The 25,000-nt window shown below is 45.7% G+C and overlaps 1 protein-coding gene across 6 annotated transcripts in view; it reads right to left on the bottom strand.

Moving 5' to 3' along the window:
* Positions 1–25,000, bottom strand: part of LOC135505164 (inactive ubiquitin carboxyl-terminal hydrolase 54-like) — a 76,525-nt gene that overhangs the window by 15,068 nt on the left and 36,457 nt on the right. For all 6 annotated transcript variants that reach the window (XM_064924300.1, XM_064924302.1, XM_064924303.1 and 3 more), the window contains 4 exons: positions 10,161–10,295; positions 2,562–2,675; positions 2,178–2,260; positions 1,459–1,564 (listed from right to left, as the gene is read on the bottom strand). In XM_064924300.1, coding sequence (XP_064780372.1) covers positions 1,459–1,564; positions 2,178–2,260; positions 2,562–2,675; positions 10,161–10,295 — 438 coding nt within the window. The remainder of the gene's footprint in view (positions 1–1,458; positions 1,565–2,177; positions 2,261–2,561; positions 2,676–10,160; positions 10,296–25,000) is intronic.

Raw genomic sequence — 25,000 nt, 5'->3', positions numbered from 1 at the left:
TATCTTTATGTACATATTCTTTATCCCCTTACACTTGTGTGTATAAGACAGTAGTTTTGGAATTGTTAGTTAGATTACTAGTTGGTTATTACTGCATTGTCGGAACTAGAAGCACAAGCATTTCGCTACACTCGCATTAACATCTGTTAACCATGTGTATGTGACAAATAAAATTTGATTTGATTTGATTTGACCACTGTGACTGACCCAAATTTAAGGAAAGCTTTGACTATGTACAAACTCAATGAGCATAGCCTTGCTATCTCAAGAGAAGACGAGGTGGAAACTGAGCTGCACTTCCTAACCTCCTGCCAAATGTATGACCATATTAGAGATACATATTTCCCTCAGATTACACGGAACAACAAAGAATTCCAAAACATTCTCTTTTGTACTTTAGCTATTTGCACATCATTAAATGTACATAGTCATAATATGACATTTGAAACGTGTCTATTCCTTTAAAACGTGTAATGGATATTTCACTTTCGCTTGTTATCTGTTTGGCTTCTGACAATGTAAACATATGTTTCCTATGTCAATAAAACCCTTTAAATTGAATTGAGAGAGACGGGGGGGGGGTAGTAGTTTTCTGAGTTAGACCCTTCCACTGACTCACGACCCACCACAGAGCTGGCAGAACACACACACACCTAAAAACACACACTCGCCTGACAACCAGAGAGAGTGCCAGAACACACACACACACACACACACACTCCCCTTATGGGAAGGGGGTAGGTCCGGGCTGGCACTGGTACTGACAGGAAGGGATTATGCCAGGACGACCTGGTTCTGAGAAAGGGACACTCTCATAGCAGCAACACACACACCATTCCTGTTGTAGACACACACTGGGTGTGGGAATATGGGACAAACACACAGTTAGCCCAAGGGACATACTGTAGCTTAGGGCCAAAGCGATAACAGGCAGTACTGTTGAAGCATAGAGCAAAGAGATCCTCTCAGCCTCACAATAAGAAGGTGGTGTGACTAGCTGGGAGGCTGGGGGGCTGGAGAGGGGGTCAGCTGCCAGGCTCTGCCCAGAGAATAGGTCCATTGTATGGGTACTCTGGCAGAGAGGGCTGGGTGTGTGGATTTGCCCTGGATCTATTCACCGTCACACACCAACAGCTTTTTACCATGTGGCAGCAGAACAACACTGCGTACTGCGCACTGCACACCACCACACACACATACTCACACAGACACACAACGACATGCAAGCACAGTATAAAGAGCTGTCAATGTGTGTTCACCAGTGCATGAGTGTGTGTGTGTGTGTGTGTGTGTGTGTGTGTGTGTGTGTGTGTGTGTGTGTGTGTGTGTGTGTGTGTGTGTGTGTGTGTGTGTGTGTGTGTGTGTGTGTGTGTGTGTGTGTGTGTGTGTGTGTGTGTGTGTGTGTGTGTTGTGTGTGTGTGTGCGTGTGTGCGTATGTGCATGCCTGTACAAACTCACCGGGCAGTTGCGTAGGTCACCCATGTTGCTGGCGTTGCGGAGCAGCTCTCCAAACATGTTGGGGGTGGGCTTCTCTCTACACTCTAACATCCTCACCGCCTGGTTACTGCAGCAAGGACACACAGACACACTGGACTATGCAAACACACACACACACATACCCACACATCCTCAAGAGCACACAATGGACTATACACACACACACATCCTCAAGAGCACACAATGGACTATACACACACACATCGTCAAGAACAAACAATGGACTATACACACACACACACATCCTCAAGAACAAACAATGGACTATACACACACACACATACGCACACATCCTCAAGAGCACACAATGGACTATACACACACACACATCCTCAAGAACAAACAATGGACTATACACACACACACATATGCACACATCCTCAAGAGTACACAATGGACTATACACACACACATCGTCAAGAACAAACAATGGACTATACACACACACACATACGCACACATCCTCAAGAGCACACAATGGACTATACACACACACATCGTCAAGAACAAACAATGGACTATACACACATGTGAATGCGAACGTTGTAGTACACACACACGTGCACACACACACACACACACGCACTACACACACTACACACACACATCCTCAAGAACACACAATGGACTATACACACACACACTACACACACTACACACACAGACATGCCTGGTGTTACCAGAGGGACGTGGTAGAGATGTAGTGAACCATCTGAATGAAGGGAAGGGGGTCCGACGAGGCTCCACAACTACTGCACACACACTGACAAACACAAACAGAATGCATTAGAAACACGGCCTCTTATCCACCAAGGGCCTGGGTGCAGTAACACATCTGATGTTGAGCCCCAGTTCTCAGGGGCCGGCCTTGGTGCAGTAACACATCTGATGTTGAGCCCCAGTTCTCAGGGGCCGGCCTGGGTGCAGTAACACATCTGATGTTGAGCCCCAGTTCTCAGGGGCCTCGGCGTCGACTGGGTGTCTCTTCTGTCCTACACTTTATTGATCCATTAATGCCACAATTGTCCCTATAAATGTGGTAATGAAGTGGCTTAGTGTCCCACCTGTTCGAACAGCGTCATGGCAAACTTCTGGTGTGGTATACAGTGTTTAGCTGTACAGATGTCCTCTCTGGTCTCTGCACTGATGTGGAAATGGATACGCATCAGCAGGTTCTCCTGTACACACACACACACACACACACACACACACACACACACACACACACACACACACACACACACACACACACACACACACACACACACACACACACACACACACACACACACAGCCTGGTCAGTCAAGATCCAAGGCAATACTCCACATCCGTCCAGGTGCCCAGGAAGTCGGGAGACTCATTCAAAGCCAGCCACTAGGGGCAAGGTTAATTGATCATTAGAAATCCCTTTTGTAATTATGTTAGCACCACTGAAAACTGATGTTCTGATTAAAGAAGTAATAAAACTGGCCTTCTTTAGACTAGTTGAGGATCTGGAGCATCAGCATTTGTGGGTTCGATTACAGGCTCAAAATGGCCAGAAACAAATAACTTTCTTCTGAAACTCATCAGTCTATTCTTGTTCTGAGAAATGAACGCTATTCCATGCGAGAAATTCCCAAGAAACTGAAGATCTCGTACAACGCTGTGTACCACTCCCTTCACAGAACAGCGCAAACTGGCCCTAACCAGAATAGAAAGAGGAGTGGGAGGCCCCGGCGCACAACTGAGAAAGAGGACAAGTACATTGGAGTGTCTAGTTTGAAAAACAGACGCCTCACAAGTCCTCAACTGGCAGCTTCATTAAATAGTACCCACAAAACACCAGTCTCAACGTCAACAGTGAAGAGGCAACTCCGGGATGATGACCTTCTAGACAGAGATGCAAAGAAAAAGCCACATCTCAGACTGGCCAATAACAACAAAGATTAAGATGGGCAAAAGAACACAGACACTGGACAGAAGAAGATTCGATGAAAAGTGTTATGGACAGACAAATCTACATTTGAGGTGTTCGGATCACAAAGAAGAACATTGGTGAGACGAGGAAAAATGGAAAAGATGCGGAGAGGAGTGCTTGACGCCATCTGTCAAGCATGGTGGAGGCAATGTGATGGTTAGGGATAGCCTATATCCCTCTGTCCCAAACCCCCCACTTCCCTCGTTCTCCCTCTCTCAATCCTCCGTTCCTCTCCAGGGTTCTCACTCTCCCCTCCGCCAAATACTTTCCTCCTCCTCTCCTTTCATCCTCCTCGCCCCTCCTCCTCTCCCTCTCCCCTCATCCTCTCTCCCCCTCCTCTGTCTGTTGACTGATAACTCCATCTCTTATTAGCTGAAAAGCAATTATCACACTGTCACACTGGGATAAACACTGTCACACTGGGATAAACACTGATAAACTGGGATAAACACTATCACACTGGGATAAACACTGATAAACACACTGGGATAAACACTGTCACACTGGGATAAACACTGACACTAAACTGGGATAAACACTGATACACTGGGATAAACACTGTCACACTCACACTGGGATAAACACTATCACACTGGGATAAACACACACACTGGGATAAACACTGACACACTGGGATAAACACTGATACACTGGGATAAACACTGACACTCACACTGGGATAAACACTGATACACTGGGATAAACACTATCACACTGGGATAAACACTGACACTGGGATAAACACTGACACACTGGGATAAACACTGATACACTGGGATAAACACTGTCACACTGGGATAAACACTGACACTGGGATAAACACTGATACACTGGGATAAACACTATCACACTGGGATAAACACTGTCACACTGGGATAAACACTGTCACACTGGGATAAACACTGATACACTGGGATAAACACTGTCACACTGGGATAAACACTGTCACACTGGGATAAACACTATCACACTGGGATAAACACTGATACACTGGGATAAACACTGATACACTGGGATAAACACTGTCACACTGGGATAAACACTGTCACACTGGGATAAACACTGATACACTGGGATAAACACTGGGGATAAACACTGACACACTGGGATAAACACTGGGGATAAACACTGATACACTGGGATAAACACTGATACACTGGGATAAACACTATAATACTGGGATAAACACTGGGGATAAACACTGTCACACTGGGATAAACACTGTCACACTGGGATAAACACTGTCACACTGGGATAAACACTGATAAACACTGGGATAAACACTAACACTGGGATAAACACTGACACACTGGGATAAACACTGTCACACTGGGATAAACACTGGGATAAACACACACTGGGATAAACACTGATACACTGGGATAAACACTGGGATAAACACACTGGGATAAACACTGATACACTGGGATAAACACTGTCACACTGGGATAAACACTGACACACTGGGATAAACACTGACACATAAACTGATACACTGATAAACACTGGGATAAACACACACACTGGGATAAACACTGATACACTGGGATAAACACTATAAACACTGATCACACTGGGATAAACACTGGGGATAAACACTGGGATAAACACACTGGGATAAACACTGATCACACTGGGATAAACACTGATACACTGGGATAAACACTGATACACTGGGATAAACACTGGATAAACACTGGGATAAACACTGATCACACTGGGATAAACACTGATCACTGGGATAAATACTGACACTGGGATAAACACTGGGATAAACACATCTGGGATAAACACTGATCACACTGGGATAAACACTGTCACACTGGGATAAACACTGATACACTGGGATAAACACTATCACACTGGGATAAACACTGATACACTGGGATAAATACACTGGGATAAACACACTGGGATAAACACTGATAAACACACTGGGATAAACACTGACACTGGGATAAACACATACACTGGGATAAACACTGAAACTGGGATAAACACTATCACACTGGGATAAACACTGATCACACTGGGATAAACACTGGGATAAACACTGATCCACTGGGATAAACACTGATACACTGGGATAAACACTGGGATAAACACTGACTGGGATAAACACTGATCACTGGGATACACTGGGATAAACACTGGGATAAACACTGATACACTGGGATAAACACTGGGATAAACACTGATACACTGGGATAAACACTGATACACTGGGATAAACACTATCACACTGGGATAAACACTGATCACACTGGGATAAACACTGATACACTGGGATAAACACTATCACACTGGGATAAACACTGATCACACTGGGATAAACACTGATCACACTGGGATAAACACTGATACACTGGGATAAACACACACTGGGATAAACACTGATACACTGGGATAAACACTGACACTGGGATAAATACTGATACACTGGGATAAACACTATCACACTGGGATAAACACTGATACACTGGGATAAACACTGATACACTGGGATAAACACTATCACACTGGGATAAACACTGATACACTGGGATAAACACTGTCACTGGGATAAACACTGGGATAAACACTGATACACTGGGATAAACACTGATACACTGGGATAAACACTGATACACTGGGATAAACACTGATACACTGGGATAAACACTGATACACTGGGATAAACACTGATACACTGGGATAAACACTGATACACTGGGATAAACACTGATCACACTGGGATAAACACTGATACACTGGGATAAACACTGACACTGGGATAAACACTGGGATAAACACTGATACACTGGGATAAACACTGGGGATAAACACTGATACACTGGGATAAACACTGATACACTGGGATAAACACTGATCACACTGGGATAAACACTGATACACTGGGATAAACACTGATACACTGATAAACACTCACACTGGGATAAACACTGATACACTGGGATAAACACTATCACATAAACACTGACACACTGGGATAAACACTGGGATAAACACTCACACTGGGATAAACACTATCACACTGGGATAAACAAACTGATACACTGGGATAAACACTGATCACACTGGGATAAACACTGATCACACTGGGATAAACACTGATACACTGGGATAAACACTGATACACTGGGATAAACACTATCACACTGGGGATAAACACTGATACACTGGGATAAACACTGATACACTGGGATAAACACTGATACACTGGGATAAACACTGATCACTGGGATAAACACTGGGATAAACACTGATACACTGGGATAAACACTGACACACTGGGATAAACACACACACTGGGATAAACACTGGGATAAACACACACTGGGATAAACACTGATAAAAACACTGATCTGGGATAAACACTGGGGATAAACACTGGGAAACACACTGATACACTGGGATAAACACATACACTGGGATAAACACTGGGATAAACACTGATACACTGGGATAAACACTGACACACTGGGATAAACACTGATACACTGGGATAAACACTGATACACTGGGATAAACACTGATCACACTGGGATAAACATGATACACTGGGATAAACACTGATCACTGGGATAAACACTGTCACACTGGGATAAACACTGATACACTGGGATAAACACTGTCACACTGGGATAAACACACTGGGATAAACACTGATCACACTGGGATAAACACTGATACACTGGGATAAACACTGACACTGGGATAAACACACACTGGGATAAACACTGTCACACTGGGATAAACACTGTCACACTGGGATAAACACTGACACACTGGGATAAACACTGATACAAACTGGGATAAACACTGATACACTGGGATAAACACTGATCACACTGGGATAAATAAACACTGATACACTGGGATAAACACTGATACACTGGGATAAACACTGATACACTGGGATAAACACTGATCACACTGGGATAAACACTGATACACTGGGATAAACACTGGGGGATAAACACTGATCACACTGGGATAAACACTGATACACTGGGATAAACACTGACACCTGGATAAACACACTGGGATAAACACTGTCACACTGGGATAAACACTGATCACACTGGGATAAACACTGACACTGGGATAAACACTGGGATAAACACTGATCACACTGGGATAAACACTGATACACTGGGATAAACACTGACACTGGGATAAACACACACTGGGATAAACACTGGGATAAACACTCACTGGGATAAACACTGATACACTGGGATAAACACTGATACACTGGGATAAACACTAAACACTGATAAACACACTGGGATAAACACTGATACACTGGGACACTGGGGATAAACACTGATACACTGGGATAAACACTGACACTGGGATAAACACTATCACACTGGGATAAACACTGGGATAAACACTGATCACACTGGGATAAACACTGATCACACTGGGATAAACACTGATACACTGGGATAAACACTGATACACTGGGATAAACACTGATACACTGGGATAAACACTGATCACACTGGGATAAACACTGATCACACTGGGATAAACACTGATACACTGGGATAAACACTATCACACTGGGATAAACACTGATACACTGGGATAAACACTGTCATGGGATAAACACTATCACACTGGGATAAACACTGATACACTGGGATAAACACTATCACACTGGGATAAACACTGATACACTGGGATAAACACTATCACACTGGGATAAACACTGATACACTGGGATAAACACTGATACACTGGGATAAACACACTGGGATAAACACTGATACACTGGGATAAACACTGATACACTGGGATAAACACTGTCACACTGGGATAAACACTGTCACACTGGGATAAACACTGATACACTGGGATAAACACTGATACACTGGGATAAACACTGATCACACTGGGATAAACACTGTCACACTGGGATAAACACTGATACACTGGGATAAACACTGACACTGGGATAAACACTGACACTGGGATAAACACTGATCACACTGGGATAAACACTGACACACTGGGATAAACACTGACACTGGGACTGGGATAAACACTGATACACTGGGATAAACACTGACACACTGGGATAAACACTGGGATAAACACACTGGGATAAACACTGATACACTGGGATAAACACTGTCACACTGGGATAAACACTGATACACTGGGATACACTGGGATAAACACTGATACACTGGGATAAACACTATCACACTGGGATAAACACTGATACACTGGGATAAACACTGTCACACTGGGATAAACACACACTGGGATAAACACTGATACACTGGGATACACGGGGATAAACACTATCACACCTGGATAAACACACTGGGATAAACACTGGGATAAACACTGGGATAAACACTGACACACTGGGATAAACACTGATACACTGGGATAAACACTGATACACTGGGATAAACACTGATACACTGGGATAAACACTGATCACACTGACACTGGGATAAACACTGATACACTGGGATAAACACTGATACACGGGGATAAACACTATCACACCTGGATAAACACTGACACTGGGATAAACACTGATACACTGGGATAAACACTGATACACTGGGATAAACACTATCACACTGGGATAAACACTATCACACTGGGATAAACACTGACACACTGGGATAAACACTATCACACCTGGATAAACACTGATGGGATAAACACACTGGGATAAACACTGACACTGGGATAAACACTGATACACATAAACACTGGGGGATAAACACTGGATACACACTGGGATAAACACTGATACACGGGGATAAACACTATCACACTGGGGTAAACACTGACACACTGGGGTAAACACAATCACACTGGGATAAACACTGTCACACTGGGATAAACACTGATACACTGGGATAAACACTGATACACTGGGATAAACACTGATACACTGGGATAAACACTGATACACTGGGATAAACACTGATCACTGGGATAAACACTGATACACTGGGATAAACACTGATACACTGGGATAAACACTGATACACTGGGATAAACACTGATACACTGGGATAAACACTGATACACTGGGATAAACACTGACACACTGGGATAAACACTGGGATAAACACTGACACACTGGGATAAACACTGATACACTGGGATAAACACTGATACACTGGGATAAACACTGACACACTGGGATAAACACTGACACTGGGATAAACACTGACACACTGGGATAAACACTGATACACTGGGATAAACACTGATACACTGGGATAAACACTGACACACTGGGATAAACACTGATACACTGGGATAAACACTGATACACTGGGATAAACACTGATACACTGGGATAAACACTGATACACTGGGATAAACACTATCACACTGGGATAAACACTGATACACTGGGATAAACACTGACACGTCCTGTATGTCCAGATAGTCCTTTAGAGAGGGACAGTGTTTTAAGCTAAATGGCTAATGCTAGCAGAGCTGGGCTGTGAGCAATGAAGACAGGAGAACAGAACAGACAGGAGTTCGATGGACAACCTTCCTCTTGCAGGATTTAGTTCCAGCCCTACACTAACACACCTGATTTAGTTAATCAATTGGAATCAGGTGTGTTAAAGCAGGACTGGAGTAGAAGACTGCATACCCAGTTGCTCTCCATGAGGAGTGTTAGCGTGTGTGTGTGTGTGTCTTACTTACAAAGCATTCTGCTGCGTCGTCCATGATCCCCAGCTGGAAGCGTTGTTCGTCCTGAAAGGTCTTGGCTAGTGCGCTCCGCAACATGTCGGACGGTAACACACGCTCACTGCTGAACTGGAACTGGGCAAAGATACTCTATACTCACACACACACACACACACACACACACACACACACACACACACACACACACACACACACACACACAACTAGACATGAGCAAATTGCAGCTTTCCGGAGTAGAACATACAGTAGCATAATACCACTCTGTCCGGGCAGTTGTATCTTGGTTGAAAGTCAACCATGGTGTGAGGAAACGTATTACAACAGTACTAATATTACCTCTTTGCTCATTGTTTCACTAAAACTGGGACACCCATTTAAGGCAAGAGAGGTGTGTGTGTGTGTGTGTGTGTGTGTGTGTGTGTGTGTGTGTGTGTGTGTGTGTGTGTGTGTGTGTGTGTGTGTGTGTGTGTGTGTGTGTGTGTGTGTGTGTGTGTGTGTGTGTGTGTGTGTGTGTGTGTGTGTGTGTGTGTGTGTGCGTGTGAGTGTGTGTGTGCGCCAGTGGAGGCTCCTCAGAAGAGGAAAGGGTGGACCATCCTCCTCAGTGAAATTTCATAAAAATAAAAATAGTGAAACATTAAAAAAGTTATCCTTTTTAGATAAAACTATGCTAAATATATTCATATGTCACCAAATAATTGATTAAAATGCACTGTTTTGCAATGAAGGTCGACAGTAACTTCAACAGCACTGTCTGGGGTAGCACCATGGTGTAGCCAGAGGACAATTAGCTTCCGTCCTCCTCTGGCTACATTGACTTCAATACAAAACCTAGGAGGCTTGTTGGCCTCACCCCCTTCCATAGACATACATGGTAATTTTGACCACTTCCAGAGGACGTCCTCCAACCAATAAAGACTTTTGCAGTATGAACTGACATGTTGTCCATCCAATCACAGATGTAGGTTCAGAGAATGAACCTAGTGTGTTTTATTGGGATTGTGCCACAGAGCATTATGGGGGTTATATGTGTTGAGAAGCTTGTTGACGTTGTTGGATAGAGATATTGTTGAATAGAGTGAAAAGTGATATTTTTTTTACTATAATTCAATTCAAATTAGTTTTTTCAATTTACAGGAGACAGAGGAAGTATATTAAAAACAGTTTGTTTGGTTTTAGAACTTTATTTTTGTGTCCATTTACTGCAATTTATTTAAATGTGCCATGGTAACTTCAGTAGCTAGCTAACGTTGCCAGCACGAGTGTGCAGTTTTTCTGGAAGTAATCAATCAACATAATAGTGATGACAGATGTGGGTTTTATAAGGCCTACAGTTGCATAGGCCTGCATGATGCAAACATACCTAAAGCTCAGCCCTGAGAGTTCCACTGTCTGTCAGTTGTCTGCGTCTGGGTAGAGGAAATCCCCTTCCTAATCTCATCTAAACGTAATTCATATCAACAACTATAAGGTTGCTGCAGTTTGACAGAGTTTTTCAAAAAACTCCGGCCCCAGGGGATAAAAACTGCCCCACCACTCTGGGACCTATGGTGCCACCAGTCTGACCACTCTGGGACCTATGGTGCCACCAGTCTGACCACTCTGGGACCTATGGTGCCACCAGTCTGCTTGCAGTTGTCGGTTATCGTCAGGTATGTGGATGATCAGGGCTTTATTCAGGAACGTTTCTTGAGCTACTTTGACGTGTCAAGTGGGGGAGATGCGCAGTCTGTGTTTAACTTTATGGAGAAACTTGTTCAACCTACAATGGCGCAGCTGTAATGGAATGTATCTGCTATTTGTATTTACAGCTAAGTCCCCTCCTGTTCCCTGTTTAAGAGGTGATGACCACTCCACTCAACTACCATTGTCAACTCTGACCTGACATGAACTGAAGCCACGTCTCATGTGCCCACTCATCCACTGGCACATTGAATTTTTCCTCTCCCAACACTGTGACTACCTCCATCAATTTTCTCTCATTACTGTATGTAGGTAGAGTCAATCACATACACAAACACAATCACATTATTACACATCAATGATTTTGCTTGGACTAAATCATTCTTAGCTCTTTTGTCTAACTGTGTTGTGTTATTATTTATGGTCTTCCCAGTCAAATCCTGTCCTGTACTGAAGTCAAGCCTCTGAACACCTCAACTCATGCCTCATACCCTCATTCAATCACTGCTGTGATCCCTTCCAAACACTGTAAGTAGCTGTAAGTGCACGGGTGTGTCTGTGTGTGTCACGGTGGCGCTCCTGACTGCAGCAATGCTCCAAGGAAAATAGAGGGGTAATATATCCTACAGAGGGAGGGAGGGAAGGAGAGAGGAAGGGAGGAGGAGAGATATAGACAGGGGAAGAGGGAGGAAGGGATTTGGAGAGATATAGATAGGGGGAAGAGGGAGGGAAGGAGAGGGGAAGGGATTAGGAGAGATATAGACAGGGGAGGAGGGAGGAAGGGATTAGGAGAGATATAGATAAGGGGAGGAGGGAGGGAAGGAGAGAGGAAGGGATTAGGAGAGATATAGACAGGGGAGGAGGGGGAAGGGATTAGGAGAGATATAGATAGGGGGAGGAGGGAGGGAAGGAGAGAGGAAGGGATTAGGAGAGATATGGACAGGGGGAGGAGGGAGGGAAGGAGAGAGGAAGGGATTGGGAGAGATATAGACAGCAGGAGGAGGGAGGGAAGGAGAGAGGAAGAGATTAGGAGAGATATAGACAGGGGAGGAGGGAGGGAAGGGAGAGAGAAGGGATTAGGAGAGATATAGACAGGGGAGGAGGGAGGGAAGGATAGATATAGACAGGGGGAGGGGGAGGGAAGGAGAGAGGACGGGATTAGGATAGATATAGACAGGGGGAGGAGGGAGGGAAGGAGAGAGAAAGGGATTAGGAGAGATATAGACAGGGGGAGGAGGGAGGGAAGGATAGATATAGACAGGGGGAGGAGGGAGGGAAGGAGAGATATAGACAGGGGAAGAGGGAGGGAGGAAAGGAGAGAGGAAGGGATTAGGAGAGATATAGACAGGGGAAGGAGGGAGGGAAGGAGAGAGGAAGAGATTAGGAGAGATATAGACAGGGGGAGGAGGGAGGGAAGGAGAGAGGAAGAGATTAGGAGAGATATAGACAGGGGAGGAGGGAGGGAAGGAGAGGGAAGAGGGAAAGATATAGACAGGGGGAGGAGGGAGGGAAGGAGAGAGGAAGGGATTAGGAGAGATATAGACAGGGGAAGGAGGGAGGGAAGGAGAGAGGAAGGGATTAGGAGAGATATGGACAGGGGGAGGAGGGAAGGAAGGAGAGAGGAAGGGATTAGGAGAGATATAGACAGGGGGAGGAGGGAGGGAAGGAGAGAGGAAGGGATTAGGAGAGATATGGACAGGGGGAGGAGGGAGGGAAGGAGAGAGGAAGGGATTAGGAGAGATATAGACAGGGGGAGGAGGGAGGTGTGTGTGATTGAGTTGAGGTGAAACTTCCTAAGCATCACTAAGAGAGGACAGGCACAATCGACACCACTTCCACATTCATTCAGCCCTCACTTCCCCTGTCACTCCCCCTCCCTCTCTCGCTCTCACTCTCTCTCCCATTCTCTCTCTCCTATGGGTACAGAAGGAGGGCCAAAGTGAAAATCGTTTGCCCTGCACAAATAGTGAACCAGCAGCATCGCCTAGGCCTGTACGTTCTCTCCCAGACTCATAGACAGAACGTTTGGAGCGCAGTATACAGTGGCCATTTTAGCATGTAAATCTTGATGGGACAAACTAAACACATTTATTTTAGATGCCAGTTGTATGGTCCAGTGCTGCAAAGAAAGAACTAATTATGCTGCAGCTGGCCCAGGACAGAGCAGCACGTTTTCAATGTAATCGCAGGGATAATATTAACACTATACATGCCAGTCTCTCTTGGCTAAGAGTTGAGGAAAGACTGACTGCATCGCATCTTTAATAAGAAAAATATGTGTTGGAAATTCCAAATTGTTTCCATAGCGACCAACTTGTTGTGTGTATGTACTGATGTGTACATGATAGGTGCACACACTACTACATGTTCATGTTTTTAAATGTATGTCAATTGTAAAGTATTTTGTCTGTAATGTATTTTTAATTATACAGTACCAGTCAAAGGTTTTGACACACCTACTCATTCAAGGGTTTTTCTTTATTTTTTACTCTTTTCTACATTGTAGAATAATAGTGAAGACGTCAAAACTATGAAATAACACATATGGAATCATGTAGTAACCAAGAAAGTGTCAAACAAATCAAAATATATTTCATATTTGAGATTCTTCAAAGTTGAATTTTATTTATTTATTTATTGAACCTTTATTTAACTCGGCAAGTCAGTTAAGAACAAATTCTTATTTACAATGACGACCTACCCCGGCCAAACCCTAACCACGCTGGGCCAATTGTGCGCCGCCCTATGGGACTCCCAATCATGGCCGGTTGTGATACAGCCTGGAATCGAACCATGGATTTGTGTAACTCGATAAGACCCGCATTCTCCTTCCATAATAATGAATGCCGACATGAGTTTAGGCTTTTGAACCATATACAAACATTATTCAACTAATGTTCAGTAAATGGTTAATGTTTGTTCTTATGTTATTAACACATAGCTCTAAGTATAAGCGTGGACGAGGTAGGTCATCGTTCAGCACTTTCAAAATGAACACCGACAGAAATTCAGATGGACGTTAGTTCAGATAAATTCAGCAAGATGTTGAGGCCTTAAGTTTACTTTATTTTAAGTCAACAAACAGAGAGAGACGAGAGTGACGCTTTTAGCTTACCAATTGAAGTATTTCATTAGCCCTATGTGGTCTAAAAAGGCAGGAAAATACAATCACAAGGATCCACTTTTATAGACATTATACCGACACACAGACAGCACATTGCGCAAACAAAACAACACTTGCAATATCAACTGGAATTACATGGGTCTATCACTGAACTTTGTGATGAAAACAAATATTGGAATGGGAACCAAGGTTACAGACCCAACAAACATTATATAGTATCACCTCCTCCTGGAGAAAATCACATGAGCCAATTATAATACACAAAGTAAGCTAAACAAGGAAATGCATCATTCCAACATTGCCTAAAATGATTAATATGATATGAATGAGATAGACCTACTGTATATAACGGTTGAGATGTACAAACAATGGCATACTGGGACGATTAGCGCATGAGAGGATTTATTTCTATTAAAGCATTAATGAGCGAGCTAAGACGAACATTGTTGATTTTTATATTTGTTCAGCACTTTTGAAAATGGACAGCGACAGAAATAAGAAAGTGAGTCAGAACCGTGTGATAAATAACGGGGGCATATCAGCAGACAATAAAAGCTTTTATGACATTTCTCTAAAACAGGCAATAGGCTACATGTGCACCACTAAGTCAGTAGGCTAAGTTCTGAGGGGGAGTTCTGAGGACCAAATTCTTAGGATGAAACACGAGCTTATTACGAGCTTATTACACAACATACACTTAGTAGTACATTCTTAGCTACGGTATGCATACACTATCTCCCTGGCATATCACATCATTTAAGCAGCATACAAGACATTTTTGTGGAAGGTTCCTGTGGTCCTTCTTGTGGGCAAACTTTGCCATCAAACCTAGTCATCAAAGTCTGTCAGTCTCTGAGTTTTGGTGCTTTCAAGACAACTAGGAATTTGAGGGAAAAAAATGAGGTTGAATCATGACGTCAGTGATTTTCAGGTCGGAAAGTCGGAGCTCTAGAAAGAGGCCTGATGATAGTTCAAAAAGTATTCTCCCAGTTGGAGATTGTTTTTTTCAGAGTTCCCAGTTGTCTTGAACGCAGTTTGTCTTGAAGTTGGAGATTTCCCAGTTCCCAGTTGTCTTGAATGCAGTTTGTCTTGAAGTTGGAGATTTCCCAGTTCCGAGTTCAGAGTCCCCAGTTGTTTGGAACGTGGCAGAAGTCATACTTGATTGACAGCATGGCCAATGTATTCAACCTTTTCTGGCCCATGGTGTTGCGGGTGAATATTTATCCTTTTAAGTTTGGAAAAGAGTCAGACAGATTTTTAAATCCTTAAACCCAGCCTTGGACCACGAAACCTCTCCACCAAATACCAGGCAGTGGAAGCAAAATAGTGATTGTTTTGAGATACTTGCAGTTAGCCACAGATTCCTTCCAAATTCCTAGGTTTATTTTTTACCTTTATTTAACTAGGCAAGTCAGTTAAGAACAAACTCTTATTTTCAATGACTAATATGTCATTCTGCCCCTTAACAGGCAGTAAACCCACAATTCCTAGGCCATCATTGAAAATAAGAATTTGTTCTTAACTGACTTGCCTAGTTGAATAAAGGTAAAATAAATAAGCGGCAGCTTTAGCTCAATGCGGAAGTTGCCTGTAAGCCATAGCTTCTGGTTGAGATATGTACTGTACATACAATCACTGTGGCAACGATGTCATCAATGCACTTATTGATGATGACTGGGGTGGTGTATTCCTCAACGCAATTGGATGAATCCCGGAACATATTCCAGTCTGTGCTAACAAAACAGTCCTGTAGTGAAGCATTAAAGTCCCTGGCCACAAGGAGTGCCACGTCTGGGTGAGCATTTTCTTCTTTGCTCATGGCCTTGGTTGAGAGTGGGCATAGTGTCAGCTTCTTTGCTCATGGCCTTGGTTGAGAGCGGGCTTAGTGCCAGCTTCTTTGCTCATGGCCTTGGTTGAGAGCGGGCTTAGTGCCAGCTTCTTTGCTCATGGCCTTGGTTGAGAGCGGGCTTTGTGGAATAGACGGATACGAATAATACAGATGAGAACTCTCTTGGTAGATAATGTGGCCTGCAGCTTATCATAAGGTACTCTACCTTAGGCGAGCAATATCTCGAGACTTCTTAATATTAGACATTACGCACCAGTATGTTATGGACAAAAAGACACACACCCCCACCCCTCATCTTACCAGAGGTAGCGTCTCTGTTCTGTTCTATGTTGTTCGTATCTCCGTTCAGCCACATCTCGGTGAAACATAAGATGTTACATTTTTTAATGTCCCGTTGGTAGGATAATCTTAATAGTAGGTCATCAATTTTATTTTCCATTGATTGCACGTTAGCAAGAAGAATGGAAGGCATTGGGAGTTTACTCGCTCGCCTCCAGATTCTCACAAGGATCCACGATCTGCGTCCCCTTTTCCGGCATCTTTTCTTCACGCAAAAGGCGTAGATCTGGGCTTGTTCTTGTGAAAGCAGGATGTCGGGCCCCTATGTTGAGGGTCAGTGTAGCGGAGGTTATGTTGCCTACCCTCACCTCCTGGGGTCGAGCCGTCAGAAAGTACAGGACCCAGTTGCAGAGGGAGGTGTTCAGACCCAGAGTCCTAAGCTTGGGGACAATCTTGGCGGGTACGCTGAGTTGTAGTCATTGAACTGCATTCTCACATAGGTATTCCTGTTATCTAGGTGGGTGAGGGCAGTGTGGAGTGCAGATCTATGGATCTGTTGGGGCGGTATGCTAATTGGAGTGTATCTTGGGTGTCTGGGATGGTGGAGTTAATGTGTGTCATAACCAGACTCTCAAAACAATTCATGATTACAGAACTGAGTGTTACAGAAGGGTAGTCATGGTGACAAAGCCTTAGAGTACTTTGGGACAGGAATTATGGTGGTCATCTTAAAACGTGGGGATTACATACTGGGACAAGGAGAGGTTGAAAATTCTGTGAATATGCCTGGCAGCCGTTCTGCGCATGCACTGAGAAAGTGCCCTGGAATACACACTTGCGGGCGTTGACCTGATTAAAGACCTTTCTCGGGTCGGCCTCGGAGAGCGACATCATCCATTCCTCTGGTTCGGCGACAGCCCTAAAACCCTGCAGGGTGTTGTTGTTAAAGCGTGCACAAAATGCATTGAGTTCGTTTGGTTGAGAGGCATTGTTGGGCAGATTACGGTTGGGTCTTCCTTTGTAATCCGTAATGGACTGTAGCCTTTGCCACATGCGGCAGGCGTTGGAGCCTGTGTAGTATGATTCCACCTTATTCCTATATTGTAATTTTACTGGTTTGATGACTTAGGAGGTCATAGCGGGACTTCTTGTATTTATTCCTGTCCTCGCCGTAGCCTCAAGGTTGTCTACGATAGCTCTGTGTGCGGTAGCCCTGCCCTTTAGTTTAGCGCCAACCTCTGTGTTAATCCAGGGCTTTTGATTGGGGAAGCAGCGAGCCTGGGGACAATGTTGCAGATACATTTTATAATGAAGCCAGTGACGGAGGTGTTTAGCTAGTCAATGTTATTGGCGGAGTCTCAAAACATATCAAAGAGTTAGCAAAGCAGGCTTTTAGCATAATCTAAGATTCTGGTGACCATTTCTCAACGGTGCGAGTCATGGGTACTTCCTGTTTGAGTTTCTTCTTGTAAACAGGATGTAGGAGTATGGGGTCCTGATCTTATTTGCCGAATGGCGGACAAGGAAGGTCCTTGTATGCTTGCTTGTGGGTAGAATAACAGTGATCCAGGACTGTATCGCCCCTAGTGGTGTTGGAGATGTGTTGATGGAAGTTGATGGAAGTCAAAATCACCAGAAACCAGAAAAGCAACCTCTGGATGTAGGTTTTCTTGTTTGTTAATAGCCTTGTTCAGATTGTTAAATGTCAGCTTGTTATTTTTCTTGTCCTGAGGTGGAATGTATACAGCAGTCATGGTAACAGCTGAAAACCTTGGGACGTAGAAGTGTCGGCATTGACCATCAGGTATTCCAAGACGGGTGAACAGTGGGTCGACACTTCCACCGTGCTGTAGTTAGAATACAAGTTGGTGTTGATTTAGAGGCGTTGATTTCCTGACTCCACTGTCCTGTCCACTGTCGTGTCCGCCCGGTGAATGGAGAATCTATCAAGTTGGATAGCAATGTCCGAGAGTTTCAGAAAAGCAAAGACTATTGCCGTTTCGAGAGTCCCGTTGGTAGCAAATCCGCAATCTGAGGTTATCCATCTTATTGTCAAGTGACTGTACATTGGCCAGTAGAATGGAATGAAGAGGTGGATGGTTTTCCCTTCTCCTGAATCTCACCAGGACCCCCCTCCCTCTTGCCTCTGTAACGCCGGCATTTCCTCTTGGGTAGCCTAAAAATTGGGTCAGTATTAGAGAGAGCCCAGGGCAGATGAGTCGAAGTTGAAGCCGGAATAGCCCTAATGCACATTCCATGATCGAACGTTCTAAACACACTTCCTATCGGTTTGGCAATTTCCGGTCAGTCTAGTTGTTATCAACGATATAACGTTACTACCACTATGCCGCAGTTTTTTACTAGGCGTCTTCAGGACTTGCCTCAAATTAATATTAATGATGTACATCGAATTGTTAAATCAGCCTCCGAGAATCCAGCTAGCATGAATGAAAAGGGGTTGAAGATGTATATAGGAAGCTACATAGACAACTATGAAGGTGAGTACCAAGTCAATGACATATATGACGTTAGCTTGCTACAATCATTTGCTAGCTAATTTAACTATTAACTATAGATAGCTAGTTACTTCGTAAAATTATGTAACGTTGACGGAATCTACCTGAGAATGTGTGTATTTTCGTTAGCTTGATTAAGTTAGGCTTGCTAGCTATAGTTGCTAGCTAAAAATAATTCTTATTCATGTCTTCTACACCGTATCTAACAAAGATACAGTGAAAAGTTGCACAGCATGAGAGTAGGGAAAGGTTATAGATAGCTAACAGGGACATTGTTATTAAACATCTCCTGTGAGACACTGTCATCATGGTCAAAATGTGTTGGAGACAGTGTCAACGTTTAATCTTATCAGTAGATAGATATTTGTTATGAACTTGAGTGAAGACCCAAACGCGGTTTTAACAGAAAACAGAGTTCTTTAATAAAAAACAGGAATGGCATAAATCCTCTTCCAACGTAGTCAATGGAACAAAAGAACGTAGTATAATGCAGGTTGCACCTGCCATGCATGCAGACTCCGACAGGACAGGACAAGGTGGAAGCAAACGAGACGACAGCTTGCTTCTGGCATCAAAAAACACAAACAAGAATCAGACACCGAAAGTAGCAGGAACAGAGAAAGAAATAGAGACCTAATCAGAGGGGGAAGAGAGAACAGGTGGGGAAAGAGAGAATGAGCTAGTTAGGGCAGATGTAGAACAGCTGAGGAATGAGAGACAGAGAAGGTAACCTAAAAAGACCAGCAGAGAGAGAGAATGAAGAGAAAGGACAGGAACAGACATAACAAGACATGACAGTACCCCCCACTCACCGAGCGCCTCCCTGGCGCACTCGAGGAGGAAACCTGGCGGCAACGGAGGAAATCATCGATCAGCGAACGGTCCAGCACGTCCCGAGAGGGGAACCCAACTCCTCTCCTCAGGACCGTACCCCTCCCAATCCACTAGGTACTGATGACCACGGCCCGGGGCGCATGTCCAAAATCTTACGAACCCTGTAGATGGGTGCGCCTCGACAAGGATGGGGGAGGGACGAGCGGGGCGCGAAGAACGGGCTTAACACAGGAGACATGGAAGACCGGGTGAACGCGACGAAGATAGCGCGGGAGAAGAAGTCGCACTGCGACAGGATTAATGACCTGGGAAATACGGAACGGACCAATGAACCGCGGGGCCAACTTGCGAGAAGCTGTCTTAAGGGAAGGTTCTGAGTGGAGAGCCATACTCTCTGACCGCAACAATATCTAGGACTCCTGGTCCTACGCTTGTTAGCGGCCCTCACAGTCTGCGCCCTATTACGGCAAAGTGCCGACCTGACCCCCTTCCAGGTGCGCTCGCAACGCTGGACAAAAGCCTGAGCGGAGGGGACGCAGGACTCGGCTGAGCTGAGATGAGAACAGCGGAGGCTGGTACCCGAGCTACACTGAAAGGATAGACCGGTAGCAGACGAGGGAAGCGAGTTGTGGGCGTACTCTGCCCAGGGGAGCTGTTCTGACCAAGACGCAGGGTTACGAAAAGAAAAAGACTGCGTAAAATGTCGACCAACAGTCTGATTGGCCCGTTCGGCTTGACCGTTAGACTGGGGATGAAAGCCGGACGAGAGACTGACGGAAGCCCCAATCAAGCGGCAAAACTCCCTCCAAAATTGAGACGTGAACTGCGGGCCTCTGTCGGAAACGACGTCAGACGGAAGGCCATGAATTCGGAAAACATTCTCGATAATGATCTGAGCCGTCTCCTTAGCAGAAGGGAGCTTATCGAGAGGAATGAAATGGCCGCCTTAGAGAATCTATCGACAACCGTAAGAATAACTGTCTTCCCCGCTGATGAAGGCAGTCCGGTGATAAAATCTAAAGCGATGTGAGACCACGGTCGAGAGGAATGGGAAGCGGTCTGAGACGGCCGGCAGGAGGAGAGTTCCCAGATTTAGTCTGCGCGCAGACCGAACAAACGGCGACAAACCGACGCGCGTCACGTTCCCGGAGTGGGCCACCAGAAACGCTGGCCCGGAATCGAGCGTACCCGAAGGCCGGGGTGGCCGGCTAACTTGGCAGAGTGGGCCCACTGAAGAACGGCCCGGACCGTGGGAACGGGAACAAACAGAAGGTTCCTAGGACAAGCTCGCGGCGACGGAGTGTGGCGAGTGCTTGCTTTACCTGCCTCTCAATTCCCCAGACAGTCAACCCGACAACACGCCCCTCAGGGAGAATCCCATCGGGGTCACGGTGGAGACCTCAGAAGAACTGAAGAGACGAGATAAAAGCATCAGGTTTGGTGTTTTTTTGAGCCCGGACGATAAGAAATAACAAACTCGAAACGAGCGAAAAACAGAGCCCAACGAGCTGACGCGCATTAAGTCGTTTGGCTGAACGGATGTACTCAAGGTTCCTATGGTCAGTCCAAACGACAAAGGCTGGTCGCCTCAACCACTGTCGCCATTCGCCTAGGCTAAGCGGATGGCGAGCAGTTCCGGATTACCAACATCATAGTTACGTTCTGACGGCGATAAGCGATGAGAGAAAAACGCGCAGGATGGACCTTGCCGTCAGAGAGAGCGCTGAGAAAGAATGGCTCCCTCCCACCTCTGACGCGTCAACCTCAACAACAAACTGTCTAGAGATGTCAGGTGTAACAAGAATAGGTGCGGATGTAAAGCGATTCTTAAGAAGATCAAAAGCTCCCTGGGCGGAAACGGACCACTAAAGCACGTCTTAACAGAAGTAAGGGCTGTGAGAGGGAGCTGCCACCTGACCGAAATACGGATGAAACGACGGTAGAAATTAGCGAAGCCCAGAGAAAGCGCTGCAGCTCGACGCGTGACTTAGGAACGGGCCAATCAATGACAGCCTGGACCTTCGCGGGATCCATCTTAATGCCCTCAGCGGAAATAACGGAACCGAGAAAAGGGACAGAGGCGGCATGAAAGTGCACTTCTCAGCCTTCACATAAAGACAGTTCTCCAAAAGGCGCTGGAGGACGCGTCGCACGCGTGCTGAACATGAATCGAGAGAGACGGTGAAAAAATCAGGATATCGTCCATGTAAACGAAAACAAAAATGTTCAGCATGTCTCTCAGGACGTCGTTAACTAGTGCCTGAAAGACAGCTGGAGCGTTAACGAGGCCGAAAGGAAGAACCCGGTATTCAAAGTGCCCTAACGGGTGTTAAACGCCGTCTTCCACTCGTCCCCCTCCCTGATGCGCACGAGATGGTAGGCGTTACGAAGGTCCAATTTGGTGAAAAACCTGGCTCCCTGCAGGATCTCGAAGGCTGAAGACATAAGAGGAAGCGGATAACGATTCTTAACTGTTATGTCATTCAGCCCTCGATAATCCAACGCATGGGCGCAGGGACCCGTCCTTCTTCTGAACAAAAAGAACCCCGCGCCGAGGCGAAAGGGAGGAGGAGGAGACTATGGTACCGGCGTCGAGCGAAACCGACAAATAATCCTCGAGAGCCTTACGTTCGGGAGCCGACAGAGAGTATAATCTACCCCGGGGGAGTAGTTCCCGGGAAGGAGATCAATACTACAGTCATACGACCGGTGTGGAGGGAGAGAAGTGGCCTTGGAGCGACTGAACACCGTGCGCAGATCGTGATACTCCTCCGGCACCCCTGTCAAATCGCCAGGCTCCTCCTGTGAAGAAGAGACAGAGGAAACAGGAGGGATAGCAGACATTAAACAGGTTACATGACAAGAAACATTCCAGGATAGGATAGTATTACTAGACCAATTAATAGAAGGGTTATGGCGCACTAGCCAGGGATGACCCAAAACAACAGGTGTAAAAGGTGAACGAAAAATAAAAAGAAATGGTTTCGCTATGATTACCAGAGACAGTGAGGGTTAAAGGCAGCGTCTCACGCTGAATCTTGGGGAGAGAACTACCATCTAAAGCGAACAAGGCCCTGGGCTCCCCTAACTGTCTGAGAGGAATGTCATGTTCCCGAGCCCAGGTCTCGTCCATAAAACAGCCCTCCGCCCCAGAGTCTATCAAGGCACTGCAGGAAGCAGATGAACCGGGCCAGCGGAGATGGACCGGAAAGGTAGTGCGTGGATCCAGAAGGAGAGGCCTGAGTAGTTGCGCTCACCAGTAGCCCTCCTCTTACTGATGAGCTCTGGCCTTTTACTGGACATGAGGTGACAAAATGACCAGCGGAGCCGCAGTAGAGACAGAGGCGACAGTGATTCTCCGTTCCCTCTCCTTGGCCGAGATGCGAATACCCCCAGCTGCATAGGCTCAGCATCCGAGCCGGCGGGGGAGGGTGGCAGTGATGCGGCAGGTGGCAGTGATGTGGAGAGGGGAGCAACGGAGAACGTGAGCTCCTTTCCACGAGCTCGGCGACGGAGATCAAACCGTCGCTCTATGCGAATAGCGAGAGCTATTAAGGAGTCCAGACTGGAAGGAACCTCCCGGGAGAGGATCTCATCCTTAACCTCGACGTTGAGACCCTTCCAGAAAACGAGCGAGCAAAGCCGGCTCGTTCCAGTCACTAGAGGCAGCGAGAGTGCGAAACTCAATAGAATAATCCGTTATGGATCTATTCCCCTGACATAGGGAAGACAGGGCCCTGGAAGCCTCCTCGCCAAAAAACAGAACGGTCAAAAACCCGTATCATCTCCTCCTTAAAGTCCTGATACTGGTTAATACACTCAGCCCCTCGCCTCCCAGACTGCCGTGCCCCACTCACGCGCCCGTCCGGTAAGGAGAGAAATGACGTGAGGGCGATGCGGGCTGCGCTCTGGGTAAGTGTTGGGCTGGAGAGAACACCACATCACACTGAGTGAGGAATGAGCGGCACTCAGTGGGCTCCCCAGAGTAACACGGCGGGTTGTTGATCCCTGGGCTCCGGAGACTCGGAAACCCTGGAAGTGGGCGGATCGAGGTGGGAGTTGGTGAACCCGTCTTGTGAGGTCGGAGACTTGACGGCCAGGGTCTCAACGGCATGTTGAGCAGCAGACAATTCCTCCTCGTGTCTGCCTAGCATCGCTCCCTGGATCTCGACGGCGGAGTGAAAAGGGTCCGGAGCCGCTGGGTCGATTCTTGGTCTGATTCTTCTGTTATGAACTTGAGTGAAGACCCAAACGCGGTTTTAACAGAAAAAACAGAGTTATTTAATAAAAAACAGGAATGGCATAAATCCTCTTCCAACGTAGTCAATGGAACAAAAGAACGTAGTATAATGCAGGTTGCCCTGCCATGCATGCAGACTCAACAGGACAGGACAAGGTGGAAGCAAACGAGACGACAGCTTGCTTCTGGCATCAAAAACACACAAACAAGAATCAGACACCGAAAGTAGCAGGAACAGAGAAAGAAATAGAGACCTAATCAGAGGGGGAAGAGAGAACAGGTGGGAAAGAGAGAATGAGCTAGTTAGGGCAG

This window comes from Oncorhynchus masou, chromosome 18, assembly GCF_036934945.1.
Source record: "Oncorhynchus masou masou isolate Uvic2021 chromosome 18, UVic_Omas_1.1, whole genome shotgun sequence".
NCBI lineage: Eukaryota > Metazoa > Chordata > Actinopteri > Salmoniformes > Salmonidae > Oncorhynchus > Oncorhynchus masou.
This window is presented reverse-complemented; position numbering and strand designations above follow the sequence as displayed.